The sequence below is a fragment of the Heterocephalus glaber genome, unplaced genomic scaffold (genome assembly GCF_053883595.1).
Source record: "Heterocephalus glaber isolate CG9 unplaced genomic scaffold, H.glaber_assembly_v1.0 deba00001687, whole genome shotgun sequence".
Taxonomy (NCBI): domain Eukaryota; kingdom Metazoa; phylum Chordata; class Mammalia; order Rodentia; family Bathyergidae; genus Heterocephalus; species Heterocephalus glaber.
This window is the reverse complement of record NW_028258412.1, coordinates 21,339,743-21,349,746: the sequence shown is the minus strand read 5'-3', so window position 1 is coordinate 21,349,746 and position 10,004 is coordinate 21,339,743. Positions and strand designations below refer to the sequence as shown.

The following is a 10,004-nucleotide window of genomic DNA, read 5'->3' as shown; positions in this document are numbered from 1 at the left end:
GGTGCTAGTGTGTGCTCACAACACAAGCCACACCAAAATGAACACATTTCCATGAGAAGATGGCCAGAGTGGGGATCTGGAGACTACTGTAGATGAGGCATCTGGAGCACAGTCCTTTTTTTTTTTGGTACTGGGGATTGAACTCCGGTCCTTGCGCTCGCGCAGCAGGCGGCAAAACCACTGAGCTAAATCCCTGGCCCTTGGAGCATAATCCTTTTATTAAATTCTCATGGACAGCAGGGCATGGTGGTGTACACCTGTAATCCCAGCTACTGGGGAGGCTGAGGCAAGAAGATTGCAAGTGTGAGACCAGCTTGGGCAACTGAGTGATTTAGTGAGGACCTGTCTGGGGCTGTAGCTTGGTGAGAAGGCCGAGTTCAATCCCCAGTACTGTAAAGAAAAAAAATCCTCATGGACACAAGAGAGAAATGTAGGCTTGGATATTGCATAGACTGATATTTGTGTAGTCACTGTAGATGACTTTGCGTGATAAAGAATTTCAACAGTGCAGGTTTTCAGTCCTTTGTTCCATTCAACAAGCTGTGTCCCCAAACAAGTAAGAGATGGCAGATGGTACTCTGTTGGAAGACTTAGCTCCCAGCAGCCTCTCAGTGTAAGCATCTTACTCTGCCAGTCATTCCTGGTTCTAGTGAAGAAATGGATGCTTTTCATATAATAAGACTCTCAAGCCAAGCTGACTACATGAGGTGCTGAACCAAAGAGAAGTGATGTGTTCCAACACTGTATCTTGGGTGAGAAGGGGCCAGAGCTCCTTTGAAGTTCTCCACTCTTCTGACTTTGGAACCTGTCATCAAGATAATTTGTAACAGGGCCAGGGATTTAGCTCCGTGGCGCTGCACCTGCCTCACAAGTGCAAGGTCCAGAGTTCCATCTCCAGTACCAAAAAACAGAAGATAACTTGTACCAGTTTAACAATTAAATATGGTTAAAGATGAAGACTCCAAACACTAGAACAGACTTTATAGATGGACCCCAATGAGCATGAGAATATTCAGTTACAGGGCGAGTTCAGTGTCCAGGTTAAAAAAAAAAATCAACAGTGCAGGTGCATGATAAGCAGATTGAGCCTGACTGCAGTTTCTATAGAAAAGACTGAGTTTGAGTTGGTTGTTAACACAAATCAGCATGCGGGGGAAGGACCCAGAACCAAGGTGGGCGGTGAAAGACTCCCCTGCAAGGCCAGACTTCTGCAATCAGTGCTGGGCACATTTTTAGAAGTAGACAAAGGTGCTGAGGGATTGCAGATCACGCTATTGGAAGACAGCTCAGGGAGTGAGCTTTTCTTTTTAGTTAGGATTTTGGTGTAATAAATATCTTGAAATACTCAAAGGGATCTCACACAGAAGAGGGATTAAACTTGTTCAGAGAGGTTTCAGAAGACTAAATAAAAACCACTGTACAGCAGAAGTTATCTAAGGGGAGGTGGATTTAGCCCGGATGAGACTGCTTTCATGCCTAGAGCTGTCCAAACAGGGAACAGGCCCCCTTCGCAACCTCCATCCCTATAGAGGAGAGTGTTAGAGCATTGGGAAGTTGGCTGGGGGCCTCGTTTGCAAGTCACTCTTTCTACCGGCTTTTCCTGCCTTTTTCCAGCTAACTCTTCCTCTATGAATGCCTTTGAAGTTCTTTGATCAAGTCATCTTTCTTTCTTTCTTTCTTTTTTTTTGGTGCTGGGGATCAAACTCGGGACCTTGCGCTTTCAAGGCAGGGGGCGACATCACTGAGCTAAATCCCCAGCCCAGTCATCTTTCTGAATTACAGTTTCTCTTCTTTTTTCCTTCCTGTCCTCAATTGATATGGCTGCAATCATTATTGAAAAGGAATATCTCAGAAACCTATTCTTACTTTTAAAACTTTATTAACAAGGAGATAATGCAATGCATAAAATAGACTGAGCATAGTTTTATTTTTATATAAGATAAACTAGATATTTTTGCTTTAGGGAGGCTGGATTTATGATCAGTTTTGGCAACCTAATAACAGTTTTCAGAGAAGCCAACAGGTTGAGGAACCAAGAGTGTATGATATGGTACATGGCACTGATTCTGGGCTACAAATCACACTATTTCAGTTTAAGGGAGTAGTTCAGCCTCCAGTAAATAAAAATTTTGCAAGGAGCAGTCTAGAGGGCAATGGAATGTGTAAAGATTCAACTTTCTTGGGGCCGGGGATTTAGCTCAGTGGTTCCGACTCCTGCCTCGAAAGTGGAAGGACCTGAGTTCGATCCCTGGTACCAAATAAAAAAAGATTCAACTTTCTTGGCCAGGGATGTAGCTCAGTGGAGCCACAACTGCCTGGCAAGCGCAAGGCCCTGAGTTCGATCCCTGGTACCATACACACAAACACACACACAAAAGATTCACCTTTCTCAGTTCACCCCATTGTAAGCACCTTAGTAGATGAATTTACTGCTTTGCCACAGACCCCAAAGCAACAAATGCCCACAGACTGAAAGCTCTGAAATCCTGTACACAGCAGAGTTTCAATGTCCTCCAGGCCTGGCTGGCTCCAAAGTCTGCTGTTTCTGCCCTGCAGCCACTGCCAGTATGTTTCCCACAGTGAGGTAACACACTATGGGGCATCCTGTGATTTCATAAAGAAGTCCTGGGTGAATCTTGATGGACTGCCGGTGCTGAGGAAGTACTGAAGTGGTTCTGCCTTGAAACCTGGTTCAGCACCTGACCATGGACCTCAGTTTTCTCACTGGGAAGATGATGGGATTGATCTAGATGGCTAGTGTCAAAGAGTACAAAGGAACGATGAAGGATCGTGAGCAACAGCAGCAGTCTTCCACGAAGGATCCAAGGACTAAGGCTCCTGTCAGTGACGTGTGGAGGCACATGACGTCCAGGTAGAGGATGCTGTGGCCAGAGTTTGGAGTGTGGCACTTCCTGTGGCTGGAGAAATGGCTAGAAGTGAGCATCATCCATTCAGTCTGAGTATGTTGCCATTTGGCAGCTGAGGAGAACAAAGTTGGTATCAGCGACACGTTTCCCAGCAAGTGGCTTGGGACAGACTTTATAGGATCCCACAGAAGAGACAGGACCCTTGGACTCGGGACCAAGAGCACCTGTGAAGTGTGGGTGTTGGCCCTCAGCTGGGGCTCTTGGGGACCATGACTGTTAGCTAAGCTAACTGAGGAAGAGTAGGTTTGGGGGAAAGCAGTGATGCTGATGGCTTCATTTATGGAGGGCTTGTTTGGGAGTAGGCTCTGGGTCCCCCTGAACCATTTCATTCATGCACAGAACTGACAGATGACTCAGGCACGTGGGAAGCTCGGAGAGCCGCTGTGGTCCTGAGAGCTGGTGCAGGCGCTTAGAGGAGGACCTCTCACCCCTGGGGCCACAGCCTGTGCCATCCCTCCCAGCCCCTCAAACAGGTGAAACAGAGGCCCCAAGATGACACCATGTCACCCTCCTCTTCTGGGGTAGCAGAGCCCCTCGTTTCTAGTCAGCACATGGCTGCCCAGGCAAAGACCACATTTTGCAGCCTCACTTGCAGCATCTTATGTCCCAGTGACCTCAGCCCCACAGTGAGCAACAGGTTGTGAGCAGGAGTAGTGCCATTTCCCTGTGTGGGTCTCAAAGGACTCAGAAACATTAGGGACCCCCCAAAATTAAAGACCCAATCATAAAATGGGCAACTCAAATGAGTAGATACTTCTCAGACAAAGTACAAATAGCCAAGAAATATATGAAAAATGTTCAGCATTGCTGGCCATTGGAGAAGCAACTTAAAAAAACACGGAGATTCCACCTTACTCCAGAAAAAATGGCCATTTTCAAGAAATCAAGTAACAAATACTGGGGATGCTGCAGGGAAAAAGGAATCCTTCCATATTGTTCGTAGGAATGTAAACTAGTACAAGCACTATGGAAATCAGTATGGAGAGTCCTCAAAAACTAAAACTAGAAATTGCATTTGACCCAGCTATTCCCCTTCTTGGTATTTTCCCGAGTTAAAGGCATCATATTACAGTGATCCATGCATACTCCTGTTTATAGTAGCACAACTCATAACAGCTAAATCTTGAAAGTGGCCTATATGTCCATCAACAGATGAATGGAAAAAAAAAACTTGGTGTTTACATGAACAAAGTACTGTTCTGCCATAAAGAAGGATAAACTTGAGTCATTTGTAGGAAAATGGATGCTCCTTGAGACCATGATGTTAAGTGAAATAAATCAGACACACAAGCTAAAAAAAAAAAAGATTCACCTTTCTCATCTCTGAGAAACCTAGAATGCAGTCTAGCCTTGTTTTTTTTTTGGTACTGGGGATCGAACTCGGGTCCTTGCGCTTGCACAGCAGGTGGCGAAACCACTGAGCTAAATCCCCAGCTATTAGCCTTGTTTTTTATAGTTATTTATTTTTTGATACTGGGGATTGAACTCAGGACCTTGTGCTTGCCAGACAGGTGCTGTGCCACTGAGCTAAGTCCCCAGCCCTGTCTTTTTAGTTTTTTGGTACCGGGGATCCAACTCTGGACCTTGTCCTTGTAAGGCAGGTGGCAGAACCACTGAGCTAAATCTCCAGCCCCCTTTTTTTTTGAGACTTAGTCTCGCTATTGTAGTTCAGGCTGACCTACAACTCACTATGTAGCCCAGGCCAGCCTCAAACTCAGGGCCATCCTCCAGCCTCTGCCTCCTGAGGGCGGGGATTACAGGTGTGCACCACCTCGCCCTGTTTAGCCTTGTTTTTGTCCCTTTTCAAACTGACTAAACTTCACATAAGGCAAGTTGTTCAGAGGCCTTCCAATGTATTTCCCAAATAGAAATCAATGAACTTGAGCAAAAATTTGCTGAGGGCCTCCTACGGGTGAGGGATTTTGCAAGTGCAAGATGAAGAGCGTTCATACAACGGGTGTTCAATAAGTGATGAGGGTGTCCATTGGGACTGTGCTGTATGCTGAACGTGGACAAGATAGACAAGATCTGTACTGGAGCTTGTAGCCTGTTGCTCCATGACCCCCTAGGAAACAGGCAGTAAGTCAGGAATAAATGTTATGAAAAGGTACCAAACCGAGTATGGTGATAGAGGAGGGCCTGGGGAGGGAGAGCCACTTTAGATAATCAGCAAAGGCATCTCTGAGGAGCGACCTGTAAGCAGTTGAGATCCGAACGATAAGCTGGAAGGGGGTTTCCCAGGACCTGAAGGAAGTGCCTTCCAGACAAAGGCTGAAGTCAGGATCCCCTCAGGAAGCTCGGCACTGAACAGGTACTCGCAACCCCAAGCAGATGGCACCACATCACGCCTCCAAAGTCGACTGCCTAATTTCCAGGCTGGAAAAGGTAATCCTCAAGCCTTCGGGGCTTCTGTTGGTGCCAAGAGACGTGGTAAGGCCCAAGTGGTAAGAAACAGTGCAGAGCTGGTCTCGGAGGGCAAAGCCCTCCAGGACCACACCCCGCAGTCACGTGACCCAACCAGTTTCCACCTCTCGTCTCCTAGGGAGTGTGTCGACGCCATACAGTAGAATTCCTGTTTGTTTGTGTAGGGTTCTGTTGGTCCTTTTCCAAGTATCAATCAAAACTGCATGCCAGCCTCCACTCCTTGGAAATAATTAAATGAAGTGACGTGCCCGATTTTTTTTTCAGCCGGGTAATGCGCTGTGATTTGCATCATCTGTTGAAGGAATCTATCTTAAATCCTAAGGCTGTACCATGTGGGACGACTGAGGTCGATTTTTTTTCCCTCTGCTTATGCTCACGTGGATGGTGCCATATTGCTAAACACACGCACAAGTGGACTGCTTTATTCGGCAACCTATTCCTTTAAGAAAACTGCTCCTCTTTGTAAATACGTCTCTGAATTCAATGCAAAGAAAGGGTCCTTCCCATTTAGTAGGATGACATCTCTAAATTGACAGCGCTGAGACCTAGGCTTTGTACAGACTTCAAGGACAGCACAAATGTGATTAAAGAATAGGTTTTGGGTTCAAGGGTCTTTTTCTTCCAGCCAGGGGAACCAGGATCTGTACAACAGCCTTTATCTCAACGGCAGAGGCAAGCACCTCCGAGGACAAGTCTAGGTGCCACGTTTAGCAGCCACAGCAGCATAACCGGTGATTTCTATGCAGACAGGCGAGTGGGCTATTAAAGAAGAAATAAAACCACCTCCCTCTGCTCCCTGGAGTGGGATTCCCTCAGCCAGGGCACCGAAGCCGCAAGAGAAGGGCTGGTGTTGGCGTGCGAGGGAGCTCTCGGCGGCTCGGGGTGTGGGATGCGGTGTTCCTGAGGCGACAGTTGAGGGATTTTGGCTGTGTGGGAAGGGAACTGCGGAATTCCTCCCCTCGGCTCCTGAGGGGGGGCTCTCAAGGAGACAGATTAGGATGCGGAGAGTGGCCCAGGCTGTTGAGGGCGAGGAGGCGAGTCAAGGACACCAGCCCGAGGGTGCTTCGGGGACACCCAGCGTGGACCGTCCCCTCCCAGTCCTCCCAGCCACCACGCGGCCCCAGGCAGACCTCGAAGGGCTGGCGGTCCCCAGGGGGCAGGGAGTGCAGGGAGGTCCCCGTGAGTTCCGGACCCCACGTCCGCGGGTGGACCGGGCCTGAGAACGGCCCAAGCCGACGAGGGCCACCACCCGCCTTCCGCAGATCCCCCGGGAACAGCGCACACTGCGCGGGCGCGGCACGGAGCGCGCGGCCTCGATCCGGGTTCCTGGGGGCGGCGCGCGCGAGGGGGCGGGGCCTGCGCGGCAGCGTGGGCGCGCGGCGCGCGGGAGGGAGGGCGCCGCGGGGAGGAGGTGGGGCCGCGCCGCCCGCGCCGCGCTGGGCGCTCTCGGCCAATGAGCGGCGTCCACATGCCGCGGCGGTGGCGAGAGGGGAGGCAGCGGCCGATAAATGCTATTAGAGCAGCCGCCGCGGAGCCGTCCCCGACGCCACCTCCTCCTCCGCCACAGTTTCCTCCGCCGTTGCCGGGGGTGCGGAGTTCAGGGACCCCGGCCAGCGCGCCGCACACCTTCCTGTCGGCTCGCTGTCCTTGTTCAGTTCCGCTAGGAGGGTCGCCAGGGCGCCCCCTCCTCCGGCCCGGGCGGAGCCGCGGATCATCTCGGCGGGGAGAGGGCTCGGAAGCCGCGCGAGGCCTGCGCTCCCCGTGGGCAGCTGAGGGCCAAGGAGGCCCTCCTTTTTGACGCGGGGAGGGAGGGTCGGGATCCCGGGGCGGCCGCCGCGAGAGGGTCGGTTGTCTGGGGGAGGGGGCGGGGGGTGATTCAGCGCACGGCGAGGCGGAAGCGGCCGAAGAGGAGGAGGAGGGGGAGAGCCGGTCGGCGCTTGGGTGCCCGGGGTGGCACGAGCCCGCCGCTCGAGTGCGAGGCGGAGGCGAGGAGGCCGCGGGGACGGGAGGCGAGGCCGGCCGGGCCCCCGCAGCCATGGAGAACGCGCACACAAAGACAGTGGAGGAGGTGCTGGGCCACTTCGGCGTCAACGAGAGCACAGGGCTGAGCCTGGAGCAGGTCAAGAAGCTCAAGGAGAGATGGGGCTCCAACGGTAGGTGCCCGGCGTCCGGGCTGCAGGGGCCCCGCACGGCCGCCGCCGGCCCGAGAGCCTGGGAAGATGGCTGACCGGCTCCACCTCGTGGGTCTCGGCCCCGCGCTCGCCGACGGCTGCGGGCAGCGGGTTAGCCCGCGCGCCGGCCCCGCGGGAGACTACTGCGGGCGGGGTGAGGGACTGCGATTCGAGATCCGGCCCTCGATTCCCGGGGTTTGGAGCCTTTAACCTTTGCGCCGCGCAGCCGGCCGGGGTGGCGGGGGGGACGAGCTGCTGAAGCGGGGTTGAGCCGAGCGAGACGTTTGCTCGTCCCCAGCCGACAGAGGAGGCGTCGATGTAGTCGAGAAACCCTCTCCTGGTTCTCGTGCTATCCGAAGTTACGCATCTGGCAGGAGTGATGACCTAGCTGAAACGACACCTTGTTTCAGGAAGCCTGAGTGATTTTTCCGGCTAGATCTAAGGCTACCGATTACAAGTCCTGCATATTTTCCTGGGGTACCGTTTTAGGATGCTTTGTATTAAATTACACTTATATGTTTAAGTGTCTTTCAAAAATATTGATGCTTATAATTCTAACAGTTATTTTTAGAAAGAGTGCTAATTTTTTTTTCCCTTTCTTTTCTCTTGACACGTGCCCGGCGAATTTCTGCTTTAGAGTTACCGGCTGAAGAAGGTAGGGAATCTTAACACGTTACTTGTGTGTGTGTTCGCGCGTGTCTGTGTGGTCCCCCCCCCCTCCCGCGTGCGCTCTTGTGTGCGTGTGCATACAGATGTTAAAGGACAATTAATGACAAGTATGTTTGTTTCTAACAGGAAAAACCTTGCTGGAACTAGTGATTGAGCAGTTTGAAGATTTACTAGTTAGAATTTTATTGCTGGCAGCATGTATATCTTTTGTAAGTATATTAAAATTTATTTTCTCTGCCTACCCCCAACCGAAAATATTCCATAGACCATAAAACAAATGGTGTCTGTTGGGCGAAAACGTGGAGATTTAAACTGTCGTCATGTTTAAAAACAAAATAACCTAGGTATTATAAAATTATAAATAAAACATTTAAAGCTGTTTACATTCATAAAATAGATGATTGTCATTTACAGTGAGTGAGAAATTGTTCCCGACTATACAGGATCTTATGCATTCATGTAGTTTATCAGGCAGGCGTGGCACCAACTGAGCTAAATCCCTGACCCCAGTTTATCAGCTTTTAGTAGCAAAAAGTTCTTCATTGGGAGGTCTTTTCTGTTTTGGGTTCTTCCATTTGTTATCATGTTGTAAGATCATGCTAAGATGATGTTGGGCTCTTTGTAGTCTGTAAATAGAACTTACAAAAGGAATATTCCAGTTGCTTTCTCTTCCTGGTAGTGGCAAGGTGACAGTTGTCAGTGACAAGAATGATGACGCCAGTGATGGCACCACTGTTGACCAAATTTGGTCACTGACCTTTAGGGTGGTATATTTATCTAAATTGGACCCCTGTCTTGAGTGATTCCTAGGTTAAGAACAAGGTTCACTACAGTTGGTTCTAAATTTTAAAAATCCAAAAACCAGTGTAGTGTGCTTTCTTGTTATGTATGCACTTGCCCGCTTGAGTCTCCTATCGTTGCTAAGAAACTAGTGAAATGCAAAGAACTACAGCAGAAAAAAGATGATGGAGGTGGCAAGGATATTTCTAGGTTTTTAACATTTTTTTCTGTCCAGTATTTTTTATTGCGCTCTTCCCTTGGGCAGTAGATCTTGGTAGTTTTCCTAAAAATGGTCATGAGTAGGAAACAAACGTTCCTAACCTTAACAACATGATACACCTTTTGTTCTTAAAGTATTTTATTTAAAAAAGCACGATAGAAGTGAAAATCACCCATTGCAGTACTTTGAAGTTTCACAAAATTGACACGGCTTCAAAGCTTCATTTTTGTATGTTTATATGCAGGGCAGACCCAAGGATCTATGCAGTCTTATGAAAACCATACCATAGAGGACTGTTAAGAACGCTAAATAAAGCAGGCCATTTCTTTAGTTCAGGTTATGGAAGACATTAATTTCTTGCCCTTTTTTGTTTTTTGGTACCGGGGATCAGACCTTGCGCTTGTGAGGCAGGTGGTGGAACCAGTGAGCTAAATCCCTGGCCCTAATTTCATGCCCTTTTTATAAAGTTGATAATGGGGGCAAGAGGCTACATTTTGGAGTAATTATGTACATAAATTCTGGCATGAGACTTCAATATCTCCCGTTAACCAAGGGGTGTAGCCATTAAAATTTAGTCCTTAAGAATCTTTTCTGTGGTTCTTGTTGCATAAAAATGAAACTTATAACAAGTTATTCAGCAACCTGAATCATTTACTCTATACCTCTTACATGTATCTCCATGATTAATTTAAATTTCTCAGCTCAAGGCCCTGAGTTCAATCCCTGGTACCAAAAAAAAAAAATTTCTCTGAGTGAATGGGTGCTGATTTGCCAGTTAATATAAGTGACCAGAGCTGTTTGATTATAGTTTCA

General features: G+C 49.1%; 2 protein-coding genes across 3 annotated transcripts in view; one reads left to right on the top strand and one right to left on the bottom strand.

Annotated features, from left to right (window-relative positions):
• Nucleotides 1–2,402: 2,402 nt before the first annotated feature.
• Nucleotides 2,403–7,388, bottom strand: LOC110348916 (uncharacterized). The gene is made up of 2 exons (XM_087198678.1): nucleotides 6,482–7,388; nucleotides 2,403–2,979 (listed from the first exon to the last, which is right to left on the bottom strand). The coding sequence occupies exons 1-2, from the start codon at nucleotides 7,386–7,388 to the stop codon at nucleotides 2,747–2,749; spliced, it is 1,140 nt and encodes a 379-aa protein (XP_087054804.1). The 3' UTR covers nucleotides 2,403–2,746.
• Nucleotides 7,196–10,004, top strand: part of Atp2a2 (ATPase sarcoplasmic/endoplasmic reticulum Ca2+ transporting 2) — a 58,252-nt gene continuing 55,443 nt past the window's right edge. The window contains exons 1-3 of one of the 2 annotated variants that reach the window (XM_004843828.4): nucleotides 7,196–7,504; nucleotides 8,160–8,177; nucleotides 8,318–8,400. In XM_004843828.4, the coding sequence (XP_004843885.1) occupies nucleotides 7,387–7,504; nucleotides 8,160–8,177; nucleotides 8,318–8,400 (219 nt within the window). In that variant the 5' untranslated portion in view covers nucleotides 7,196–7,386. The remainder of the gene's footprint in view (nucleotides 7,505–8,159; nucleotides 8,178–8,317; nucleotides 8,401–10,004) is intronic. The other variant, XM_087198517.1, reaches the window with a different exon arrangement.

What these genes read in the sequence shown, in the direction of transcription:
- LOC110348916 (XM_087198678.1), bottom strand. Translation starts at nt 7,388, where the DNA reads ATGGCTGCGGGGGCCCGGCCGGCCTCGCCTCCCGTCCCCGCGGCCTCC. An exon ending in GGGACCGCCAGCCCTTCGAG is followed by an intron (nt 2,980 to 6,481) that starts GTCTGCCTGGGG and finishes TGTTCTCCTCAG; the next exon opens with CTGCCAAATGGCAACATACT.